The sequence below is a fragment of the Anolis carolinensis genome, chromosome 2 (assembly GCF_035594765.1).
Source record: "Anolis carolinensis isolate JA03-04 chromosome 2, rAnoCar3.1.pri, whole genome shotgun sequence".
NCBI classification, from domain to species: domain Eukaryota; kingdom Metazoa; phylum Chordata; class Lepidosauria; order Squamata; family Dactyloidae; genus Anolis; species Anolis carolinensis.
The window spans coordinates 53,973,215-54,000,637 of NC_085842.1; the positions used below are offsets into that span (position 1 = coordinate 53,973,215).

Genomic DNA, 27,423 nt, shown 5'->3' on the forward strand with positions numbered 1-27,423 from the left:
TGGGACTATAGCATATTTGGCCAACAAAACCTGGAACTTTATCAAATTTGCTGATATGGTGACAGGGTGACAATTAGCATTAATGATAGTTTCGGGCAAAGTACAAAATGTTGGTTTTGACCTTTAAAGCCCCACATGGTTTGGGTCCAGGTTACCTACAGGATTGCCTCCTCCTGTAGAACCTGTCCTGAACACTGAGGTCTTCTGGGGGGATCTACTCCAGCCCACTAGAACCTGACTGACGATTGTCACTCATAGGACCTTTTCATTGGCTGTTCCAAGACTGTGGAACAACCTGCTGGAAAAGATCTGACAGCTACATCAGCTGTCAGGATTCTAAACAAAGACCTATCTCTTCTGGCAGGCCTACCCAGGCAGTTTTAATCATGAATTTTAAACTCTTATATTGTGTTCACTACATTAAAATCTTTGTTTTGTGTATTTTAATATATTATTTTGTAGAAACACATTTTAATGAGTGTGTTTTATATAATGATGATGTGTTTTAGCTATGTTGTAACCTTCCGCGAGCCACAAGGAGAGGGCGGTAAGAAATAAAATTATTATATTATTATTTATTATTATTGAGTATATAAAGTAAAAAGAGAAATGCAAGATTTTGCATATATTCTTAGATAATCTGGTAAAGAAATACATGGTAGAGGAGGTAATTGCCTTGTATATTTGTTACATGGAGGCCAAAACAATATAAGGCAGAGACTATTCCTGGAAATGATTGTGTGCCCACAGTTATCATGAAAACCACATTAATATTCATGGTGCAATTTGGATATGTCACAAGATGACATGATTCATTGGAAAAGGTTAAAATGCTTGATAAAGTAGAAGGCAATTGGCAAAGAGGAAGACCACATTACAGATAAGGTGCCTGAGTCAAGATAACTATGGTCCTGACCTTGCTGTTAATGACAAGGACTCCCTGTGGTCTCTCATTCATAGAGGCATTATAAATTGAAGCTGGCCTCATGGAACATAGTAGCAAAGTACGTATGCTAAGAAGCCACTACTTTTGTTAAAATCTCTATTATTAGATTGGAATGTATGAGTGTATGAATTCCGATTCAGTTGTTTCCCTTTCCAGTCTTTCCTTGAAATCTTTGAGATCAGTGGCAGAGTGTCCCAGTGAATTGAATCTCCTTTCATAGAATCATAGAATAGTAGAGTTGGAAAAGACCTCACGGGCCATCCAGTCCAACCCCCTGCTAAGAAGCAGGAAATCGCATTCAAAGCACCCCCGACAGATGGCCATCCAGCCTCTGCTTAAAAGCCTCCAAAGAAGGAGCCTCCACCACGGCCCGGGGGAGAGAGTTCCACTGTCGAACAGCTCTCACAGTGAGGAAGTTCTTCCTGATGTTCAGGCGGAATCTCCTTTCCTGTAGTTTGAAGCCATTGTTCCGTGTCCTAGTCTGCAGGGCAGCAGAAAACAAGCTTTCTCCCTCCTCCCTATGACTTCCCTTCACGTATTTGTACATGGCTATCATGTCTCCTCTCAGCCTTCTCTTCTGCAGGCGAAACATGCCCAGCTCTTTAAGCCGCTCCTCATAGGGCTTGTTCTCCAGATCCTTAATCACTTTAGTTGTCCTCCTCTGGACGCTTTCCAGCTTGTCAACATCTCCCTTCAACTGCGGTGCCCAAAGTTGGACACAGTATTCCAGGTGTGGTCTGACCAAGGCAGAATAGAGGGGGAGCATGACTTCCCTGGATGAGAAAGCTTCCCTGGAAGCTTTCAATGAGAAAGCTCTTTTTATTATTCATGTAGATAATCCTCAGGTGCCTTTTATATCTAAACAGAATTTTCTGGTTTTTTGGGGAGCACCAAACCAGCTTTTTTGCTGCAAATTGTTTCTCCCACACAACAAGAGGTGGAGAAAGGGAAATTTTCATTCCAGGCAACAACCCTAAAGTCCTCCCTCTGATAAGAAATCAGCGGGATCCATGTTATCCAGTTGATATGTCTCAAACTAGACTATCTTACAGAGTTATTCTGAGAATAAAAATAGGGAGTGGATTATGTAGGCCTGAACTCCTGAGAGGAGTAAGTGTAAGAAATAAAAGAAAGACTGCTCGGTGTAGTTTAACTACACAAGACAAGTTCAATTCTGGTCTTTCTAGTTAAAGGATAGAAAGATAGCAGGTTATGGTTCTGCTGAAGAGCTATTGTGAATTAACATAGACTGAAATAAGCAACCTGGTGTCATCAAGATTTTTTAAAACTACATATTCCACCATCCCTGGCTATTGACTACAATGACTGAAGCTGATGACAGCTATAGTATCCAGAGCATCAGATTCCTTTTCCACTGGTGTTGACAATACCTAACTAGACAGAAAAATGGCCTGACCATTATGAGACAGCTCCCTATGGTTCTGACCATTTCTATTTCCTTCATTTTTCTGCCATACAATTTTCATAAAAAGTCTCAGTCACTTGGAAACTTCTGATAGCAATCCCAAAATGTCTATATAAAATGTGTTCTCCTACCCAATTTCAGCCCATAGGATATTCATAACACCTGACGAGGAATGCCTTACTAATCCCTCCAACGTATTGTTATCATGCCAATGCCCCAGTTTATGACTTTAAGTATTGCACTACTGCGTGATAAAAGCTGCAGTGTTTTGTCCCTAAACAGGATTAGAGTTTTAACCTCCTTCCTGCTTTCGCCTGGTGCCCTACCGAGCATCAGCAAACAACACTATCAAGCTGTAGAAGCAGTACTGTTTTCTAATGCCATTATTGATTCTCTTCTATCCTCTCTAGCGGATAACACTTAATTGAGGTCAAGAACTAATAATGATTTGGGAAGAGGTATATACAAGTATCTAGTAGGTGACAATACATTGTTATCAGTCTGCATTTAGTTCAGATGGGTCATAAGGCTAAGTAGGGTTGATTTGCGTAGCTATCATTTGTTAAATGACATTGCTTCAATAGAGTTTCATCCTTCATGAAGAATAGTCACAAATTTCTTCTATTAAATAAGTGTGCTTTTAAAAAGGGTTTAAGATATGAACTTTTGCTTTTATACACTAAACTAGCTTCCCCATAGACATATTATACTTCACTAATTGACTACTAGTGCAAAGCTGAACTGAGAGGGAATTCTGTACTGTGCAATACTCCACTTCCATTTGCACAACCTACACTCAGACACAATTGTGCACCTGAGGCATATTTTATGTTAACTGAGTGAAACGAAGCTGATCACCTGGAGAACAAAAGCCCAGGAAGTGGTGCTTCAATAGAGAACCCTCTGCTCCAAACCCTTTTACCTAACCAAAGTAGAAGAAGATATGTGGAATTAAGTTTCACTGAATGATTAAGCAACCTTCTTGATACCCTCCAGATATTTTGGCCTGGATTGGGAGTACTGGAAATTGTCTGAGCATCTGGATAATTTCCAGTACCCCTGACAATCCAGTCTCAAACATCTCAAGGGCATTAGGCTGGGGGAAACTGCCTCTATGTTTGAGGTCTGAATCAAAGAGATGATGAGGGAATCCAGCTAGGCACGCTAGTAACCTAAGCTTTGTTGTATTGCATCAGTTTTCCAATTATGTTAGTTCAACTGCTTGTTGGTTCTAATCATACCTTAATACTCAAGACCTAGAAAATCGTTATGCTGGCTTTGGACACTTCAGGAGGCTAAACTGAAGTGGCCAAAGAACAAGCATATTTGTCTTCAGTGTTTCTTGCTGTGTACTCTAGTTTGGCCATAAGTCTCCAACAAAGAAAGCAAACAGCAAGCCCTCGTGTCCTAGAAAATCCAACGGCTAAGCTGAATGGGTAAGGTCAGTCCAGGGCCTGATGATGTTTGGTTGTCTAGGTGCAACAGACAACTCAGTGGTTTATCACATACAGCGATAATACACAGCCCCACTTTAAGCCCCAGCAGCTTCAGGAAGAAAACTCACTTGGCTGAATATCAAGGCAAGCACCTGGCAACACATTCTTGAAACTTTTTCCTTATAATCATGAAGGCTTCAAAGTGATTTGTTTAAAATTATAGAACCTTACCATTCTTTGGAGCCTTCAACATCCTATAACATTGCTCCAATGGAGAATTTCTACTGCTGATGAGACTACAATAAGAGATCCTGTTCATTCACTGCATTGTAATAAAAAAATAAATGAGTGTCACATATTAAAAAGTATCCAAGCCACTATTACTACCTGATTGGTGAAAATAGGATTGCTTTTGTACAAAAAAAAGTACCACAATCTTTAAATCAAGGATGGGAAACTATAGGGGGTCCATGGGGTCAATTTTCTATTCTAAGATCCTTTATGGGCAACACCGACTGCCAAAGAGGCCCCCAAACATGCTTAAAAACACAGTGGCTCAAAATTCCACTTTTGCTCTTTTAAAAATGGATTTATTTTTTTCAAAAATAATAAACAGTGCAAGGGACATTTCACTCTATTAAAAAGTCCACCACAACTCCTGGAAGTTTCCAGGGGAGGCAGAAAAAAGGGTTGTCCAAAAATCTGAAGGTGCTCAAGACCACAAAACAGCTAGCAGGGCTTACTGTATGCAGCCTGAGGGTCATACTTTACTCACCTCAGCTTTAAATAAGTTTCTAAATGCCTATTGAGTCAGTCATTTATTGACATCGTCTAACTGTGTTATCAAGCCACTTTCAAAAATTAGTCAGTTGCCAGTTACATCATCCTCTACCAAAAAAAAGAAAAAAAATTCAGAATGCCATAAAGCTTCTAATTGTTATAAATCGAATTAGCCTTTGTGCTAATTAGGTAAGAGATATAAGAGCTTGAGATTATTTAATACCACAATCCTTCTCTCACAACTAAGAAGCTTTATTGCTTCCCTAATACTTAGCATTCTCATGCTTCGGATCAAATGCAATGTGTTCAACTGCAGCACCAATGTCTTTAAAGGAAAATAGGCAAGAAAGGCAACAAGATGATGAATTCCATGAAGAAAGTAGTGACTTCAGGATGATGGACTATTTCTGCAAGGGCTCAGGGGGTCATCAGATTTAATTTGTGCTCCTTACACGATCTATTTTTATTTAGATCTTGACAAAAAGCAATTTCTGCGTAGTTTTCAAGTTGATGATATGCATTTTATGTAAAATGATGCCTTCAAATCCCCTCTACAGGAGTATTGGGCATTTTTATAATCTCTAAATCATTTGAGGTCCATGCAAAGCCTTTAAACAAACAAGAAGCAACCTCCAGTCACTTTTTGTTGTTAAAAAGGCATTTCCTGGGCCTAATATGGACCAGGGATGCCAGAAAACATGTGTTCAAAACTATTCCCACCCCAAAAGGTATTGAGCATTATGGGGTGAAGGGAATAATTTACGATAGAAGGTATGTGGAATGGTTTTCCACATTTGCTCAGCCTGCCTTAAAATAACCAATGGAAGCTCTCCTTCAGGTATGGAAAGGAATGGAAGATAATGGGCTCTTTTCTAATGATGTCAGCCCGCAATAATGGATGCACTCACAAGAAAGCTTTTGTGACACACACATGGGCTATCTTTATTTTACAGTAACAAACTTTGACTGTTTTGTTCTGTGTAGCTCCTGCCCATCCCTGAACACAATAAGTTATTTCAATATTTTTTTAAAAAATGCATAGTGTGCATCAAAAAAGCCAGTCATTAAAAAAAGGAAAATCTCTCTTTTATAGCCATATTAGACTGCAATGTGGTGACAATAATAGAAGACAAAGTGCACAGTCCTTGGAAGAGGTGGATGAAAGACTGCAGAAATAGAGACTCAAAACACAAAAGGTCAGTCTGGGGCAGGCAGTACATGAAATCCACAAGAGAAAGTTAACAGGGAAATTAAATCACAAGTGAGTGTTCTGCAGAGATATAAGTTCAGAGTTGTGCCTATGGGTATATACTTGTTGAAAAGTGATGATTAGAATTGCAATGTTTTGTTAATTTTATTCTCAAAGGAAGCAATGACTAATTTCAGCAATTTTCTTTCTGCCCTGAGAAATTCTTCATAAATTGTGTGCAGTTTTCAAGCACTATTCAGAAAATTCACATATGGGTTTTTCCCCCCACAGAAAACAGCTATTTATCAACAGGACACAGCAAGATGAAGACACTTGTATCCATAGTCATACTGCTCTTACTCCTGAAAACTCACTTAGGCTCGACGTAAGCCCCCTCTCTATTCAGATGTTGGCGTTGTTTTTTTGTTTTTTGTTTTTTTGCAATTACCTTATTTCACTGGATCTAAGGCACCATCAAATGTGAGGCACAGTCTGCTTTTAAGTTTCAATTTTAGGGGGGGGGGAAACAATGTTCTTAAAATATTGTTTAGAATTTCTGTTGCATGCACTGTATTTTTTTCTCAATTCAGCTTTGTAGTGCAATCTTTCCTGTGAGGAGGGAATGTGAAGAAACGCATAAGTCATTCTCTCTGCATAAGTCTACTTTATTAATTCTATGGGTCTGCTGGGGAATCAGCAGAAGAAGGAAGAGTTGCTTAGCTAAAATGCTGGTAAAAGGCTGAGGACAAAATGATGGGGCTTGGCAGAGCTGTTGGGTCTTCATCCTCCTCCTCTCTCTTGGAAGTAAGACACTTTAAACAAACTGAATCTAAGGCACACTCCTTTTTTCAAATCCTTTAAGTGGGAAAAGGTTTGCCTTAGATTCAATGACATATGGTAAATCCTATTCAATTAATATGTTGGTGGGAATCCGTTGGACCTCCCATCATATTTTATGGCCATTTTGAAAACCATATTCAAAAAAAGAAGAAATATAAATTAATATATTAAAATAATTAACTGGCCCAAGTATCGATGTATTCCAGTCAAAACGATACTTTAAATCCAATTAAATATGTCATCCAAAGTTGTTTTCTGGTGATCTATATCCTCAAACAGTAAAAAAAAAATCCCATCCCAAGCAATCAGTCCTAAAGGTGACCAGAATTATGTGATGTCACATCATGATGCAGCCTGCTAGAGGGCACTAACATGGGGGGATATGGCCCTCTGGGATCTGGAGTATTCCCATTCATGTATTCATATCGACAAGATAAAGATTTTGGAAGATTAAAATTGCATCAGTGCAAAGGAAATATATGACGTGTTGTTTTTCACATGCAAAAAAAAAAAACCCCGTTTAAAAGCTGCTGTTTTGAATTTTTGCGGGCATGATCAGGTTACACCACCATCTTGTCATCATCACTGGAGAACTGTTGCACCACTAAACTCACAAAGGAACCAGTCTCTACTGTATTCATCTTGCCAACTCATGAAGTATCACTGCCGTGCTTCTTTCAAAAAATAGCATTTTTCAAGTCCATTGACCTTGAGTCATGTGAATTCCACATTTCCATAAAACCAATTTATTTTCTGAACTTACATAATATCTAAGGCTGGCAAGCAATGTATTGAACAGGAACAGAAACAAAGCCAGAGACAACCGTAGAATACACACACCAGTTTATATTTTCTCCCCTTTCTTTTAGACTATCCCTATTTAGAATCTGAAGCACGATTACCTTCCAGAAAAAAATGAAGGAAGTATGAAATAAAATGGAGGAAGAAGTTGACACACACACTGTAGTGGGAGCTGGACTCCTTAAGATCTTTTCCTATACTTGCCCTAGTGTGGCCTTCAGATGTTGCTGGACAGCAACTCCCAACATTCCTTACTACGAGGGTTGAATGAAAACTAATGCCTCCATCTTTGTTACTTGGGTTTGGATGGGAATATTTTAATAAATCAAATGCAGAAATAATCCTTAGAATGTGCTCTTTAACTACCACTATTCACTTTTCCACATAATCACCAGACAATTGGATACATTTCTGCCAACAATGAAGTTTTCTGAAGCTGTCACGGAAGAAGTCGACACTCTGTTTCTGCAACCAGTGTCTCACAGTACCCATTGTGCACAGATCTTCCGATAGCCAAGCAAAGCAATAATGTGACACGTTCTTGTGAAATGCCGATTATGCTTGAAATTTCTCTGATACGACGATCATTCTGAATCAATCTGTCAACCTTTTGCTTGTAAAACTCAGTGGTTGCTATCACAGGACGTCCAACTCTTTGTTTGTCATGCAAGTGAGATGTTCCCACCTCAACATCTTTAAACTTACTCACCCAACGACGCACAGTACTCACATCAACACAATCACCATAAACAGCTTGCATTCTCTGATGAATCTGTATATATCTTCTTGCAAACACATATCAAGTGGATTGCTTATACAGTTTGAACAGAAGATACCAAATAGTACATGGTTGTGGATGTAATAGGAGCCAGTATGAGGTAGTGACTCGAATGCTGGCGTGGGACTCTAGGATATCAGGAATGAAATCTCCATTAATCATGACTTTGAAGGAAATCAAACCCTCTCAGCTGCAGGAAAGAAAAATCCTCAACAAATCTACTTGAGAAAACCCTGTGATAACGTCACTTCAGGATATCTGTAAGTCAGAAAGGATTTGGAGGTACACAATAATAACAAAAACATCAGACTAGACAAAGCAGTGCCTATGATCAGGAATGCCTATTGGTTAAGTATTTTAAATTGGACTAAAATAGCTTAATAAAGTAGCTAGCTAAGTAGACTCAAAGAAACTTAAGAAGAAAGGAGAAAGTTTTTTTCCCCAGAACGTTATACTGGCAAAAGGCCAGAAACCAAATAACAGTCATTTCAAACACATTGAGTCCTGAATAAGCATGTATCAGATAAGAGAGGGTAGCTGAATGATGCATGCTCAGAAGGAAAACCATATTAAGATAAACTCAGCATCAGCAGCAGTATATCATTTTATTATTAAGTACAGCTTAATCTGTCCTTGAATAACCTAGGCTTTATGTTACAACAAAATCTCTCATTAATTTGAAGCCCTTTGAAAGGCCAGGTTGCACAGCCTTGGCTTAAAGCCTTTCTGGTGTTGTGTGTAATACTTAAAACTTTACACTCACCCTGTTTGTACAGCAAAATATGTGTGATGATGAAGACTGCTGGTGGAGAGGCTGTTTGTGTAATAGAATACTTAATCTGATAAAGATCCCAATTATCTTGTACTTGTGGTACTTATGCTTGTTCAGTTATAATAAAGGACTTTGGATTTCCTTCAGCAGTTATAAGATGAAAAGCCAGATGCGGGAGTATGAGAAAACAGAAATATAATGGGGGTACAGATAAAGTGCTTTGGGTGTATGTTCAAAATATATTGGTGGTACCGCCAACGTTTAAAACTGTCAATGCAAAAGACCTGCCTACTCAGAGGGGAAGTGTGGCTGCAGCTCCCAAAGCTTCCAAATGTACAGTAGACTCACACTTACCCAACATAAATGGGCCGGCAGAACACTGGATAAGCAACTGCATTGGATAATACAGAACATTGGATGAGCGAAGGTTGGATAAGCGAGACTCCACTGTATTGTCAAAAATACTCTTATATTTATTTATTTGATATATAGACAATTTAAACCATTACATTTTAAAATTAATTTAACACTATTTAAACACACGCATGCACACATATATATAAAAGAGGACATGCATTGTGCATCCTTCCACCTCTACTATCTAAAGGCTAAAGGCCCTAAACATCTATGACCTGATTCCATGTCAGCCATATACAATGTGAGGTGACTTCATTCTCTTGCTTTTTTTACCTTCTGATTTCAATAAAAATATTTCAAAACAACCAAGATATTCGCAAAATTCTTGAAAGAAGACAACACACATAGACATGTTCCTTGCTATAACATTTTTGGCATTTATTGATAATCCCTTCCTCCACTGCCATCCTCTTTTCCTTGTGTTTCGGATCATTTAAATTGTAAACCTGAACGGAGGAAACTGTCAAACCAGCAATTTATAAGATATACTAAGGGCCTTTTTTGACTGAATGCCAAGATATCCGCTAAACCAGTGATTCCCAACCCATGGGTCACAACTCTGTGAAGATTAGTAAAGAGACACCATGATATAATGGGCTGACAGCTGATTGGCTGTCAATCAGCTGACAGTGTTGACAGCTGATTGGCTGAGCCAGCCAGGAGCCAGAATTCCGATTGTCTCAGCAGCAAGCTAGAGACAGTAGCCAAACGATTTTAACAGCCATTGGAAATAGTCAGGAAAATTATTTATAAGGCAAATGAGGCATATTTAAAGACTGTTTAAAGGGACTGTTTATTCCCTCTGTTCTATGTGTGAATTCAGAGAGACTGCTGTATATATTGTTGCCCTGATTGATCTTTTTAATTGAAGTAAAGATACTGTTACTTGTTACCCAGGCCTGAGTGACACTTTATTTATTTATTTAATTTATTTCCAACATTTATATCCCGCCCTTCTCACCCGAAGGGACTCGGGGCGGCGTACAAAATTGGCAACAATTCGATGCCTACACATAATTAAAACAGCAATGAAAATCCAATTAAAACAATTAAAACAATATAAAAAATATAAAACGTATGATTAAAATCCATTCATCCAAAATCCTCGTGCTGTAGCCGTAAATCAGTCCGGGTCGTCTTTATCATTTAATCTTCGAAAGCCTGGGCACATAGCCATGTTTTCAGGGCTTTTCTAAAACTCAAAAGGGTTGGGGCTTGCCGTATTTCTCTGGGGATGGTGTTCCATAGCCGGGGAGCCACCACCGAGAAGGCCCTGTTCCTCGTACCCACCAGCCGCGCTTGTGAGGCAGGCGGGACCGAGAGCAGGGCCTCACCAGATGACCTTAGGGATCTTCCTGGCTCATAGGAGGAGATACGTTCGGACAAGTAGATTGGGCCAGAACCGTTATTTATTATACTGCAAGGTATATTTTGGTTCAGATACTGTGGTAAAGCTTCTATTTATTTATATCTACAATTTCTAACAAATTCCAAATGGGGTCACAAATGGTTTTCTGTGGGGTCACCAAGCAGTGTGAGCTATACATTTTTTTAGAGGGAAAAGAAAAAGTCATATCATTGCATCCTGCCCAGAGATTTGTTTGCACAAAAGTGTATCTTTCAATCATCCAATTAGCTTGTTGTGAGGTCCTGGTTCATGCGCAGTAGCGTGATTGCTCTACAGAATATGGATGCTGCTTGGCTTGTGATTGGTTGATTCCTAGTGATACATGCGCACTGAGTGCCTAGGCTTGTTTCCTGCAGGAGGCAATGTTTTTTTCTTTGATATCAGTAAATTCTGTGAAATACAATAAATCATATGTCGATACGAATTGATTGATCCTGCTTCCAGCAATCTGACGACAAGAACATTGCATTATTTCCCTTCTTTGGTCAGCTGAGCAGCCAGCCATGAGCAATCAACCACAAGCCAAGAAGTGTTGTAAGGTCCAGGCACCATAGTTATCATTGTAGTAGCGCCAACAGCTCTTAATTTTTAATGTACAAGGTCGTGGGTCACCTATTTTTAATGTATTGGGGTTGTGGGTCACTTCACTGCTATAAATGGGGTTGTGACTCAGAAAAGGTTGGAAGCCACTGCTTCAAACAAACTTATTTTAAAAGCTGTATAGAAGTTATCGACATCAATTTATAAAATTATATAAACCTAACAGCTTCCTGGACTACAGATCTTAGATACATGCAGTCATTGTATGTTTGAATGTTTCCTCTGCAAGAAAAATTTCAGTTCTATTATCATATTATTTCAAATTAATTTATTACAGTAGGTCCATTTCTGCCTTACCTAACACTGCCATGTTCCTGCAGCTGTTGCAGAATATAAATATCACTGATGTGTACATGTTCTGCTGCTGACTCTTCAGAGAGTTTGTTGTTTACAAAATCATGGAAATATTTCCAATTTCATAAGGTCGGCAAGCATGAGTTTCAAAGAGGGAAAATAGTCCCAGATTTGAAACCAAAATGTCAATTTAAAGCAAGGGTTCTTAACCCTTTTCGTTGCACCTACCCCGCCGCTACTCCACACCACAGACCCCTTCTCAGAATGTAGTGGCAGGCAGTTTTATGACACTCAACATTGGCATGTCTTTAAATTAAATTTAAGGATTATTCAAAATTATGTTTTACAACTTTCCCACCATTTCAATTCCTGATTGCAACTACTGTAATGTATTGCATACATTCATAAGTGCAGGAACTGCCTAGATTTCAGTTAGAGGTCAGAAAAAATAAAGATAATAAGTTAACTGTTTTTCAATTTAAGCTCACAGACCTCTAGAAATCTTTCCCTGGACTCCTGTTTAAGAACCCCTGATTTCAAGGGAACTAATGGCATCTGTATACTACCTTTAACTCAGAAACAGAAATACTAGAAAGGGGTGTCATAGTTTTGAGGGTTTTGAGATCTTCAGTCTTTCAGATTCCCCAAACCTCCATCTGTTCAAAATCCTAGAAGTCAAGGACAACCATTTACCTTTCAAATAGGTTGATTTCCCCCAATACACCCACTATTTAACATTTTAAACTACATTTTTTCCAAACCAGAAAAAGACTGGAGTTTTGTGTTTTTTGTTTTTTGTGGGGTTTTTCACATTTTTGACAGTCTGTATGGCCTCCAGAACCGCCATAGCTGCTCACATCTGGCCTTCCTGTCCCACAGCAGAACAATTCCCGGAGAACAACAACACTTCAGGAACATGCCTGCCTATTTCGAAGTTAACCTCAAGTCCATCTCTAACCTCAAAACATATGGGATTAACTGATGCATCACCCTGTGTGCTTGCAAAGCTTCCTACTCATTTTGTGACCAGTGACTGACAGGTCAATTATATTATTTTCTATGTTATCTTTCCAACCATCCCAAAGGGCCCAGTCCAAGAAATCCTATTGCCCATCCCCATCAGGATACAAGGATATCTATACCAGACATGGTACATTAGTTTCAATTTCTTTTTTGACACACATAAAGTAAACATGTCAGTCATCAACTTTGACATTTTGTCTGTCTCAAATTCAAAGTGGTTTTCTTAACCCACTTCAGTATATTTGATCAGGACACACATACACACACTGTATATCCATCTACTCTACATAGCAGAAAGCAAATGTTTGTAAAGTGATGCACCTTTGGCGCTCAATTGATCCACATTAATTCTCCAGCTAGACTTTTCTGCCACCCAAGCACATCGAAAACTATACTGAAGTGACCTACTTCTTCTATTCCAGCATTTTGCATCCATAGCAACTGTACTGAATCTAGGTTGAAAACAGCTGCTGCTGAGCATATAGACATTCAACAATGCAAATAATGCTGAAGGGGACACTTCTGGAAACAAAGGAAAAAGCACACAGGGTAGACATCAAAGTTCAGTTGTGCTAACCTGTACAAAAGTGGAACTTTTAAAAGATCTTACAGAGCAAGACTATGTGTCGCTATGTCCACAGAATGATCACCGTGGCCTTCGGCTATTCAGCCTAGGAAAAGGCACAACCTAGAAAACGTGGAAGAACTGCTTGTGGGATCACATGATGCTATACTACATGGAAAGAGAGCGGATCAAAACGTGACCCCAGTGTCACAGGTTTTGCCCTCCCCAATGGTTAGGTGGCTTTCAATCCCTTCAGATTTCTCAGACTGCCCTCCTTCAAGCCAAACATAGGAAGATGTATTGTCTTTCCTAGAAACCCTCTATAGTAGCAACTCACACTTTCAGCAGGCTGCAGACCATGCCCTCTGTACTTCTCAAAACCAAAATGGACTTTGGGCCACTTCCAGGTTTTTTTGGGGGGTTTTTTTTTTAGAAGTTTAAATTGTTTTTGGCAATTTATGCAGCAGAAAGGGGGCCATAACTGTTGGATGTTGTAGATGTAAATAAATAGAATCTTTATCATGGCTTCTGAACCAAAGTTTACCCTGTAGTGTAATAACGTGCCAGGTCAAACAGAGCAACGATATATATAATAGTCTTTCTGACTTCTTAAAAAGAATAGAGGGAATAAACAGTCCTTTTAAAACAGCCTTTAAATATGCCTCATTGCTTTTAAAATGATTAGGCTTCAGAGAGTCAGCAGCCATTAACTCCATAGCTGTTACCTCTTCGCTCAAACCATTTCTCTCAGCAGCAAGCCAGAGACAGTAGCCAATCAGAATGTTGGCTCCTGGCACGCTTAGCCAATCAGCTGCTGACACATGTCATTCCAGTCAACCCATTACATCATGGTGCCTTTTACAAATCCCCACAATATCCACAATGCCTAAACGCTACTCCTACAAATTCATCAGCCTGGGTCTTGTTAGCCAACGTCTTCAAGGTTTTGTCTAAGGAAAAATAAAAATATGGATTCACGTTCAGCTGACAGTTCCTAGCTTAGAATGGAAGCAACAAAAATGCACTGGATTCAATACTTTAAATGTGAGGAAATTACAAAAGAAGCAGCTGCTAATATTATTCCTCCAGATATTTTCCCCCTTCATATTCTCCGATACTGCCTACAAGTTTGAAGAGGAAACACTTTTGTCTAAATGGTTAAATAACAAGTTAAGAATGTGAAGCCGAAAGAAAAGCAAGTCCCTGCATTGCTAGGCTATGAGCCAAAGTAATCAGAATAATATCAATTTTCCATGCCTACCAAGATGAAGTTCTGCATGCCAGGATGTCCTAATAATACAAATTGGGCTGAGGAGGGGGGGGGGGGGGAGGGTGAAGGACAGTCCTCTCAAAGTAATTCCAACCAAATAGGGGAAATCTCTGAAAGGAAGTAGCCTCAAGCCAGTTCTAATTTGGGCTGCAGGCCAATTCTAATTCAGCGATGATACAAACATCAAGGACATTGTTTTCTAAGTTAAACCAAGGGCCAGAACTACATGGGATAGCTGCTTAAAGATCTGGCATCTCACCACTTTGACTTGGGTCAAAAAAAGTCAGCCGAAAAGGCACAGGTGGATATAAAAATGCACATTTCCCAAAGAGCTCTGGACTGGATGCTCTCAATCTACTAATGTTCACTGTACGGTTTTGTGTATTTTGTTTGTGTTTTATGTTTTCTGGTGCTCCGAAGTTATTCAGAGCATTTCTGTTTCTATGCCAAGCATTACAATTCCTTTTGGGGAAAACGATGCAGCTAAGACAAACCTTTATGATTGCTCTCTTCCAAGTTGGTTTCTTCACTAAAAGAAACACTACCAAATTCATACACATACAAATACAAGCACACCAAAACCTTCAACTGTTGTTCTATCATGGGCTCTGGACTCACAAGGTCTTCCATCACTGAAAGCATATGTAAACACCCAGATATATTAAAGACACTCTACAATTCCATCCATTCCTTCTTTGTCTATGAGGCTATGTCGTCACGAGAGTCAATGTAATATAGTAGAAAGAACAGTGTACTTCAGACTGGAAAACTTGGGTTCAAATCTCACTTCATCACCAATGGTTCATGGATGGAACTGAATCAATCATTTGCCTAACATATTTGTGGGGTTGTTATGAGGATGAAATAGGAAAGCAGGAACCATTTCCCCTGCCATAACTTTTCCCCAGGAAGGACAGAAAAAAACCCGTCATAATTTTGTTTGTGCTTCTTTCTCTTTGGAGAACACAATATATGAGTTTCCATACCGACCGTGTGTCTTTCTTTTCAATTTCTTTTAGGGGATAGTTAGTCATCTTCGTTATATTTAGGCTCTTTCAAGCAAGAATGTAAACAGGCTAAAATAGAGAGAAACAAGATGGTTGTTTCAATGCCACTCTAATGCATCAATTAGAGAAAACAGTGTACTCCCCCATTCCATTCCATATCAATTATCTAAAGAAATGTTTCTCAGGCTGTGCTCCTTCAGATGTTTTGAACTTCAGCTTCCACCATCCCTAACAGCTGGTAATCTGACTGGGATTTCTGGTAGCTGAAGTCTAAAACACATGGAGGAGCAAAGTTTGAGAAACACTGCTTTAGAGAACTGAGGTCCTACTGAAGTGTCAACAGAAGCTCAATCTTTCTCAAAATTCTACAATTGTCTTCCTATATAAAACTCTGATCCGCACTGCCTTGTAATCCATGCCCATGTTATTTGCAAGCTTTGATGACCTCTCCTTGTCATCACTAGTCTGTTGTAGCTTATGCACCAGAGGAAGATTTGGAAAGAATCTGGTGGTAACTTTCCACCAGGGCTTGATAGTTACACCTAAACATCTCAAAGATGGGCAGAGAAATGGTGGTGGTGGTGGTGTTGGTGGTGGTAGCCAGGCACAGCTGGTCCCCTGGGAAGGTGCTTATGCTTTCCCCTCTTGGCAGACTGGGCCTCAATCTATCTATGGGCTTTTACAAAATCCCAAATTTTGGCCCCAAAATCTGTCCTTGATTAATATACTAGATCGACTTATACATGAATAAATAATTAAAGGGACATTTAAAAAATAACTGCCTTAATTCTGAGAGGAAGTGATGTTTTAATGTTTGTAACTGTCATGGACATCTTAGAAAGCGTGGATGAGAAGATGCTGGTGGGAGGTCCAGCAGTGCCCAGCAGCTCCCTTAGCTAAGTTCTGGATCAACATCCATGGAAGGAGCTACTACTCAGCCTGCTGAATAAGTACAAGCAAGTTCCTCTGAGCAGGCTGAGGAAGAGTTGACTGTTCCAGCTTTCGTGGATCTGCAAAAATAAAGTTCTCACCTGTGCAGGTCACTGAGATTATCTGAGAAGACAGCCAACAACAGGTAACATCTGTGTACTTAGGATTCAAGGAACTGGAGACTGGTTACTGGCTGCAAGGTCAATTGTAGAAGCTGCAACCCTAGACTCGATTTACCTTAGACCTTGGATTACGGGGCTCTGATTCAGCCTGATACTCTGACACTCTGGTAATCAGATCATGGCCCTGGAATGGACATTTGGATTCTCTGTCGTGTTACTTCATCAGTTTTTGCATCTCTGTCGAATATAGGCTTAACCTTGGACTGTTAATGTATGCTCTGATGTTATTTGGGGGTTGAGGCTTTGACAGTAACATTAATGTTAACAAATTCCTGGCAGGGCCCTTGGAACTGCAATTATAACTAACTACTGTACTGTACTTTAAAAAACCCTGCCTTTTCAGATTTAGGAAAGACATAAAGGGGAGGGAGATCTTTGTTTTGCTACATATACTGGTTCAGATTAAAACAACCCATCAGTTTCTAAGCTGTGGCTCAACACGTTCATTAAGATCCCTCCCTCCACTTTTATTCACAGCATCCACTTTTTTTGACATGAAAGAACAAAGCCTGCTGGGTCTAATTGAACTTAGCACCGTGCTCCAGCCTGTGTCATTATTGCTCCAGTGCATAACATTTTCCTTTGGGAGCACAGCTGGAACATAGTAAGATGAATCACTTCTGTGAAATTTAAGCTGATTAGGTAGAAAAAATATAAAGTCACCTGTTGCCCTCCTGCAACCATCTGCCAACAATGTACTGGAAAATCAAAAAGTGATCCCCTACATATGTTTAAAATAAAATGAATGTGTTGTTGCCTCTCTCATAACATTATATTTCTCAGTCAAAAAAGAATAAAAATATTCCGTTTGGACACAAAATATAGTTCTCCTATATCTTGACAGTGTGCCAATGATGTGTCTTTTGGTACAGATGGCACAAGCTTCACCTTGCTGAACACACCAGACTGTACACAGGTTGAAGTCTTTTGTAGTTTATTAATAAATAGAAAATAAATAGTTCTTTAAAAGGCAAAAGTAAAGATCCCAAAGATTGTTGCAAAATCAAGGCTATAAAGAATAATCCAAGAAAACATAAGGCATAAAACAAGGTTCCGTGAATGATTGACAAAGTCCCATAACTTGAATACACAAGGCTGCAAGGTAATCCAGGAAAACAAGAGCTAGCTTCTATACTTCAAAAAGAGACGTTGCTTTTGACAAAGATTTTTCTCTCAGCACACCCTTTAATATTCTCTGCACAGCATGAATGCATTTCTTTGGCCTCTGATCTCTTTCTCTTTCTTGTTTGCTATTCTAACGCTCCTGAGCCGAAATTCCAAATGGCCAGCTTGACCCAGAGATTCTGTTTCGTCAAGGCCAGAGAGCTCATTAGCAGCAGCCTCTGTCTGCACATTATCTAACCGGGAGCTATCCTCCCTTTGAACCTGGCTAACTTCGGTATCATCTTCAGTATCAACAACACAATTCCCTGCCGTGGGAATGTCTCCCTGCTCCTCATCTCTCACAGCAGGGACACTCTGAACCTGAATCCCATAATTCCCATCTGTGTCATCTTGAACCTGAATCCCATCATCTTGAACATCAGGAACCTGAATCCCACAATCCCCATCAGAGTCACTCTGAGACTCCAGCAGAGTCACAACAATAATGGTTTGATTTTAACCATATGTTTTAATTTTTCATTTGTGCGTTTTCGGTATTTGATGTTTTTGTATGTATACTCTTTTGCATTTGTAAGCCGCCCTGAGTCCCTGTGGGGAGATAGAGGCGGGGTACAAGAATAAAATTATTATTATTATTATTATTATTATTATTATTATTATTATTATTATTATTATAAAGGTCTATCGCTGGGGTGGAAATCATGTGGCCCTACATATATCATGGGATTGCAACTCCCAGCAACCCCAGCCAATGTTAAAGCAGTTCAAAAAGTAGTAAGGTGAACAGTGTTTTGTAACACATGTCAGTAGCTTGCAGTATTCAGATGTCTTTCTTAAAGTAAGTGTGAAACTCAGGAAGGGTTGCCCTTCAAAGACATTGATTTTCATGGTAACGAACTAGAGCCAGATAGTTCACATCCATGATCTAAACCAGTGGATCAGATTTGAAGAATGTATATAAAGATGTATATAAAGAAAACAGAAGCATTTCAGATGTATATAAAGAAAATAGAAGCATTGTTTCAAAATTAAATGGGAGACCCCATCCACCACTACCATCAGAAGAATCCCTTGCCAGCTCTGACACCTCAATGGGGTTTTGGCTTTGAAAATTTATTTCCAGCATTTATACCCCACCCTTCTCACCCGGGGGGACTCAGGGCGGCTTACAACAGTTGGCAACATTTAATGCCAAGAACATAATAATAAAACAAAAACAGTACATATAATCAATTAAAACTATAAAAATACATCATTAAATTACATTATAAAAATTAAAACATATGTAAATTAAATCCATTTGTCTAAAAACCTCATGCTTCAGCCTTCAATCGGACCATGTCGACATTATCATATTACTTGTTAAAAGCTTGTGCACACAGCCATGTTTTCACAGCCTTTCTGAAACCCAGAAGAGTTGGGGTGTGACGCCCCTGGCTGCGAGAGCACTGGAAACCAATACACCGAGGCCAATAAACAGTCTAATATCTTTATTAAGGAATTAAGAAATTAAAACGAAAACAAGCAGAAAGTATAGTCCATCAATAGACCTTTCAGGAAAGGTCAAATATAGTTCAGTAGTATATTGTCCAATATATAATATTAGAGTTTAAAGTTTGTAATCCAAAAACCGAAACGCACTCAAACTTCCAAGCAGTTTGAGTGGGGAAAACGTCCAAGTCTTTCACTAGAGTTCAAAGCAAGTCCAAAGGCAAGGAATTGAAGACAAGGCTGGATACATGGCACGACAAGACAAGGAACACGGCTAGGCAAGGCACGGCAAGGCTGGAAGGTAGTGGACTTAACTGCAGTCCACACTTGGCTGGAAGCGAAGCTAATCCTCCAAACTGACACGTTGACTCCGCGCTGGCTAGCCAGTGCACAGAACTTTTAAGGAACTTCAAATCTCTTCACAGAGCAGGTGTCCAAATGCTCTTTTCCCAAGGGAAAAGAGCTAAAACAACATCTTCACCAGATGCGATCCTCCCTGAGAGTTCTCAGGGAAAAATAGGTTAATCAGCAGATTCCCTTGCTGCTAACCGTGCGCTTCGTCTTTGTCCAGCTTTCTCCTGTCTGTTCGTTTGCACAAACATTTTCCTATCAAAGGGAGGAGAGCTGGGAAGAGAAGACTCTGTTCCAAGGTCCTTTTTAATGAGCACTGAACTGGAATTGTCAATAGGGAACATCTGGAACGGGGCAGAGTCTTGCTGAATTGGCACTAAACCTGTTTCCTCATCACTGTTGTCCACAATGGAGTCAGGTTCACGGCCCAAGGGTCCATGGGACATCACATGGGGCTTGTCGTCCCTCGTTCCCACCAGCCGCACCTGCGAGGCAGGTGGGACCGAGAGCAGGGCCTCTCCAGATGATCTTAGGGATCTAGCTGGCTCATATGAGGAGATAGGTTCGGATAAGTAAATTGGGCCAGAACTCATTGCTGCTGCCTTGGTAATGCTATCTGCTATATGCCACCCATAGAAATACAGACCCAAATGAGGTTTGTAGCCTAGATTTTGTGCCACTCTAGTTAAACACAGTTCTGACTTTTTTTCAATCTTGTTTTCAAAAGCGTTTTGACACTTTGATCTACCCTTCTGCAAACTGCCTTGGGAGGAATTTGCCTTCAGTGAGGCATGTTTGTTTTCTGTGAAGGTATTTGTTTTGGAGCAAGAGAAAGCAAGTTCAAGTTGAGCCTCCCGATATTTCACAGATCTTCAGGCTCTCCCTAGTATTTATTTATTTATTTGCAGTATTTATATTCCGCCCTTCTCACCCCGAAGGGGACTCAGGGCGGATTACAATGAACACATATATGGCAAACATTCAATGCCAACAGACAAACAACATTCAGTTTTAGACAGACACAGAGGCATTTTTAACATCTTTCCAGCTTCACGATTCCGGCCACAGGGGAAGCTGTTGCTTCACCGTCCATTGGTGGCTGTTCTTCCTCATTCTTTTCCTCGTGAGCAGTTTTATGGTGTTGTAGATTAGTTAAATTAACCTCCCGCATAAAGCGTACCTAAATTTTCCCTACTTGACAGATGCAACTGTCTTTCGGGGCTGCTAGGTCAACAGCAAGCCGGGGCTATTTTTTTTTAATGGTCGGAGGCTTAACCCGACCCGGGCTTCGACCTCATGACCTCTCGGTCAGTAGTGATTTATAGCAGCTGGTTACTAGCCAGCTGCGCCACAGCCCGGCCCGTCATTTTAGTTATCTCATTTTATATAAGGGATGCTATTTTATTATGTCATTGTATATAATGGCACCTGTGTATCCATGGATATTGGCATCCAAGGGAGGAGGATTAGAAGAAAACCCAAATGGATACCCAAGACCTACTGTGGTTCTATCACAATTTCCCCCTAACAAATCCAAAGCAGCATATATGGCTTTCCTCTACATTTCCTCAAAATAAGCCCTTTAGGCTGATTAGAATGAGAAAAACCAACTGGCTCAAATTCACCCAGTGAGTATCACTGCTCAGTTTGAATAAAATAGCTTCACCTTTAAAAACATTAGAAGGCCGACAACATTCAAGCATTCCCGTTTAAAGAAGACTTTCACCTCATTTTGACAGTTTACATTCCGAGTCCCACATACACATTAAATGTTTCACAACGTTCCTATTTGTTGTACCTTTTCTTCAAAATTTTATCTGATATTAGAGCAAGAAAAGACAGTGAGAACAATATGCTAGACTCTTCCAAGTGTTATTAAAGTAAGAGCAGTTTACCAAGAAAGGCAAAGCTTGAAAAGTAATACTGTATATGAGAAGCAACTAATACCTTCTAGAGCTGCTACTTGGCAACGTCTTTTTGAATTGAATCTGGCAAGTCAATAAAGGGTTGTTCAAACTTGAGAAACATCTTAAACTTCAGACAGTTGCTACATTTACTATGACCTGGTAGACTCTTTCTTGTAATTTAAATCCATAGGTTTGTGTTTTTGTCTTTCAATCAACAGAAAAAAAACTTGCTTCACTTTCCATATCATATTCTTTCAGATATTTAAGATGGCTATCACGTCACCTCCCAATGTTCTCTTTTCCAAGTTAAACATACCCAGATTGGTATGTTTTTCATTATACAGTTTTGTTTTCAGACCTTTTACCATCCACATTACCTATTTCTGGATATATTCTACCTCACTGATATTATTCTTCAACTGTAGTGTCTAGGAATTGACAAAATATTCCAGATGAGACCTAATTAAAAGTAGAACAGAATCTGATAGTATCATTACTTCCTTTTGTCTGGACACTATAATCTTATTAATTCGGCCTAAAATTGTATTGGCTTTATTTCTTTCTCATCACATTATTGACTCATGTTTAACTCATGGTATACCTGTTTGTACAGGCAAAGATGACACCGCTTTGTGCTTAGAAGCAAGCATATAGTTCGTTATATTCTATAATGAGTATGGTCCATCAAATTATTTCCTAAAAAGGACAGAAAATGCAGAAGTAGCTTTTCCTATTGACTTCTAATATATTTATTTCTCACTTGTGTGCTTTCTTCCCTTCCAGAGAACTAAAGGATAACTATAACACAGTATTTTATAGCACTAAAGCTGTCCTCAAAGTTGATTATAATGTTTCCTGTGCAAAAAACAAACACAGCATTGCAGGTCTCTACATCCTTTGATTATGGCATTAAAACAAATCATATTATTGCTGCTTTTATAAAATGCTCATGATCTTGAATTATTAGACCAAAGTACAGTAGCTGAAAAACACATGACTCACAGCCTGATGGATTTCGCTCTTCACTTGTTCGCTCAACATGCCTTCAAATACAAAAGAATCTCCAAATCTTTCTGCCTGCGAAAGGGAAAGAAAAGGGGGTGGTGAAATCATTCTTCATTGATTAAATTTGCCACTTTGCTGTTCAAGCATGTTTATTTCCCAAATGCCAGAAGAAGAATGCATCAAATTTGACAATTAAGTGTATATTGGGCTTTACTTAATCCCTCCTGAATGCAATTCACGCTTTCTTGTTAAAGGAAACAATGCAATGCATAGCATGTTCAGAGAGGATGAAAAGATCACTTTGCTCAAGGATATAATCACTCCTAAAATTGTCATGGAGATGAAATCCAGGCCCCTACTGGAAGAAAAGATAGCAGTTATCAAACCCTCTGTCAACAATTCCTCTTTTGCCAAATGAAAATATCATTCTAAATGCCCTATATCAGATGATGAATATGATGTAAGAGGTGGAAGAAGGAGGAGAAAGCTGCAAGGAAGAAGAAGCAAGAAAAAGTGAAGGTGGTATCTTTCAGACTGCTAGAAAACAGCTGTAATTTATTCTCTAAAACTGCTTTACCACTAATAAATAAATAAATAAATAAATAATGCTTTGAAGGAATTTGGAGTTCTCACCTTAGGAGTCTGGCATGTAGCCGGGGTGGGGGTGGGGGGGCTTCAGGTCTGCCCCCCCCCAAAAAAAATTCTCAGAGTGGTCTATTTATTATTTAATCTGTTATGTTTATTTATATCATGATCTGATCACCATGCTCAATATATCCCATATGCATGGGAGTATTGGGATAACGATACAAAAGGTTTGCTAGGGTAGATCCTCCCCCACCCAGATTCAACCCCCACCCCCCACCCCCGAAGCAAAATCCCAGCACCCACGAAGCAAAATCCTGGCTACGGGCCTGTTAGGAGTGATTGTGTTCTGTTGCCCCACTCCTTCATTTTAGCTAAACATCTGTGATGTCTCATGGGCCATGGAGTTCTGATCCCAGCGCCATCGTGGCTGATGAGGATGAAAATAGGGGATTTTTGCCGGCTCAGCAAGAGCCGGAATCTTTCCAGATGCCTGTTGTTGATGATTCTACCCGAGAGCCCATTAAGAAAGACCTTGACCAGGCCTGTCCCACTGCCTCCCCTCCTTTTCCTAGGAAACAGTTCTATACGGCGGGCCGGGGTGAGAAAGAGCAGTTTCGGAGAAGCTTGAGATTAGCAGCTAAACAAGACGTTAATTAGCCATGTTCCCCTGGGAAATTCAACTTCAACCAACAACTTCATTGACAGAGACTATGCTAATTCGTTGGGGTTGCAATACCATGACTTTAAAAATGCACAGGTGGTGCAGGCCATCGATGGCCGGCCGCTGAAGACAGGGCCAGTAAGCCAATGGACCGAGCCCACTCGGATGTGGATAAGGGAGCATATGGAAGAGATCTCCTTTTTCGTTACTGAGGTTCCTCATTTCCCCGTGATTTTGGGAATTCCCTGGCTAACACTCCATGACCCAAATATTTCTTGGCAAAATCACTGCCTAGTAGCCAAGGTCTGCCATGCCACGGATACAGAGCCCATCATTACCTTGCCTAAGAAATATTCGGACTTCTGGGATATATTCAACGAGAAGGAAGCCGAAAAACTACCCCCGCAAAGACCCTATGATTGCACCATCGACCTGATTGAGGGGGCCCCAATTCCTCGAGGACACCTGTGATGACCCATGGGCCTTGTAGTCCTGCTCAGGACATTGTAATCCCTGTTGAAGATGAAAACTTGGGTTTTTTACCTTCCCAGTCTGAACTGGATTCCTCTCAGCCAGATCTTCCCCAGGCAGATCTGGGAACCTTGCACCTGCAAGAAAGTTGTGTCCCAGAAGTATGTCAAACAACCCCAGAGCCTACTTCTCCCGTGTTCTTGCGCCGGGAGTTTTGTAAACAACAGAGAAGTTTGGAATCAGCTTCGCGCAGGAGTGCGAGGATAGCAGCTAAGAATGTTGCCAATTAAGACTGTTTCTCGTGAGAATCTTTAAGGAGTTTAACATCTGGTCTCGGAGTTTAGCTTTCGTTTCTGTTTCCCAGAGAACGGCTTCGGTGAGAAAGTTAGACTCTATATAGGTGTTTTGCCCGCGTAGTAACTTCGCGGAGTCAATTCGTCAGCCTACGGAGCGAGTTGTGTCTGGACAGCGCGCTCCGATTCAAGCCTCGCTCCTGCCCAAGCCTTGCCTTGCTATCCAGCCTTCGCCTTGCTTCCCAGCCTTTGTTTATCTGCGGACCTTGCCTTGTTTCCCAGGATCAATCCTTGCCTTGTTTCACGGATCTTACCAAGTTATTCCACGGACCTTGTTCTTGTTCCTAGTTACCTTGTTCCACGTTCAAGCCTTGTTTCAAGTATCAAGTTATTTCCTAGCCACGCTCAAGTTTTATGGACTAAAGGACCTTGTCATCTCCCCTCACTTTGCTTGGCAAAGTGAGTGTTTCGGTTATTGGATTACAACTTTGGACCTTAATATTTCCTATTGGACATTGCTTTTTTGGACTATTTCTGACCTTTCCTGAAAGGTCTATTTCTGGACTATTTTCTACACTTGTTCTTATTAACTTTATATATTCCTTCAATAAAGATATTAGTTAGATTCTGGCCTCTGTGTATGGTTATTGGTGCTCTGCAGCCTGGGTCGTGACAGTTTGACTCCGCCGACCTAAGCACCAATTAACCTCGGCCAGAATGTCCACCGGAGACGTACCTGGGCCGAGCGGCCAGCCGATTACCTACACCATCGACAAGGAAGAGGTGGATCGCATCCGCGACAGACTCAACGCCCAGGATGGAGAAATAAAGGGCTTGCGGGAGCGCGGAGTCCGCCTCCCGGCCATGGCGTTGCCCACCAAGTTTACTGGAGAAGCTTCTAAGGTTCATGTTTTCCGTCGCCAATGTCAAGCTTATCTAGAGGCCCGAGATGCCGAGTTTCCCCAAGAAGACATCAAAGTGGCGTGGGTTTACAGTCTTCTAGACGGGCCAGCGGCCAATTGGGCGACGGCACTGTTCGACCAAGCCTCTCCACACCTAAGATCAGCGCAACACTTCTTGGACCACCTCAAGGAGACTTGGGGAATCGAGGACAATTTGGAGGCAGCCGGTCACAAACTCCGTCGCCTTTTCCAAGGAGACAGACCTATGTCTCAGTATATAGCCGAGTTCCGAGTGCTGGCCCACAATACCGGCTGGAACGATGTAGCCCTCAGAGGACAATTCCGGGAGGGTCTCAACATTGAAATGCTGGAAGAAATCTCCAAGGTGGACCCTCCCCAGACCCTCGAGGCACTCATTGATCAATGTTTACGGGCTGAAGTCATGATTGCCAACAGGAAACAGTGGGTTCGAGGCCAGGGCAGTAGAGCCGGGGCAAATCCCTCCGCTCCCGCCAGCGTTCAGCCACGACCAGTATGGAGACCCCCACCACCAACCCCATACCCCAGAGGAGGCGAGGAGGTGCCGATGCAGTTGGGCAATGTGCGTCCCAGACTAGATGCCGCCGAGAAGGCCCGTCGTCAACGCTTAAACCTCTGCTGGTACTGCGGGAACGGGGGCCACTTCGCCAGAGAGTGCCCAGCCAAAGGGAAGCCGGCCGCCCGTCTTGCGGCGGCGTCCTCCACGGAGACGAAGGCGTCTGAGCCGACTGGTACACAGCCGGCGGGGGAAGCCAACGACCGGGTGTAGAGAGGCTCGCCAACCCGGTCAAAAAATCCATCCAAGAGCCGCCAACCGGGGTCCTGTTCCTTCTCGTGGTCACTTTATGGTCAGCAAAAAGGGGACCCGTCATGATCCACGCCATGATAGACTCTGGAGCTACCAACAATTTCATCGATAGAGAGTATGCCGACTCTCTGGGATTACAATATCATGATTTCAAGAATGCCCGTGTGGTGCAAGCCATAGACGGCCGCCCCCTCAAGACGGGCCCCGTAAGTCAGTGGTCGGAACCCACCAGGATGTGGATAAGGGAACACATGGAAGAGATCTCCTTCTTTGTTACCGAGGTCCCCCATTTCCCTGTGATTTTGGGAATTCCATGGCTGACTCTCCACGACCCTAACATCTCCTGGTCCAACAGAGAACTGCAGTTTGCTTCACCGTACTGCCAAAACCATTGCCTCGTAGCCAAGGTATGCCATGCCACAGACACCGAACCCATCATCACCTTGCCAAAGAAGTACTCCGAGTATTGGGATGTATTCAATGAGAAAGAAGCCGAAAAATTACCCCCACATAGACCTTATGACTGTGCCATTGACTTGGTGGAGGGGGCCCCGATCCCGCGAGGGCATCTCTACTCCCTGACTGAACCAGAGCAAGAAGCTCTCAGGGAATTCCTAGAGACAAACCTTCGCAAGGGATTCATCAGACCCTCTCAATCCCCAGCCGCCTCCCCAGTGATGTTTGTGAAGAAAAAGTCAGGGGAACTACGCTTGGTGGTGGACTACAGAGCATTGAACAATATCACCAAGCGGAACAGCTATCCCCTGCCCTTAATCTCGGATCTACTGGATCGGCTTCGAGGAGCTAAGGTTTACACCAAGCTGGATCTTCGGGGGGCTTACAACTTAGTTCGCATCAGGGAAGGGGACGAGTGGAAGACCGCCTTCCAGACCAAATTCGGATTATTTGAGTCCCGAGTTATGAATTTCGGTTTATGCGGAGCCCCCGCAACGTTCCAGCATTTTGTCAATGACATTTTTCAGGACTATCTAGACAGGTTCTTGATAATCTACCTGGACGATTTTTTGGTGTTTTCCAGATCACAATCAGAACATGAGAACCACGTCAAAATGGTGTTACAACGATTGCGGGATCATGGACTTTATGCCAAGCTGGAA

General features: G+C 41.2%; 1 protein-coding gene across 5 annotated transcripts in view; it reads right to left on the reverse strand.

Annotated features, from left to right (window-relative positions):
- sumf1 (sulfatase modifying factor 1) overlaps positions 1 to 27,423 on the reverse strand; it is a 129,680-nt gene that overhangs the window by 59,207 nt on the left and 43,050 nt on the right. For all 5 annotated transcript variants that reach the window (XR_001730013.2, XM_062969733.1, XM_003217812.4 and 2 more), the window contains one exon: positions 22,541 to 22,615. Coding sequence is in view for 4 of the 5 variants with exons in the window: in XM_062969733.1 (XP_062825803.1) it covers positions 22,541 to 22,615 (75 nt within the window). In the remaining variant the exon portion in view is untranslated. The remainder of the gene's footprint in view (positions 1 to 22,540; positions 22,616 to 27,423) is intronic.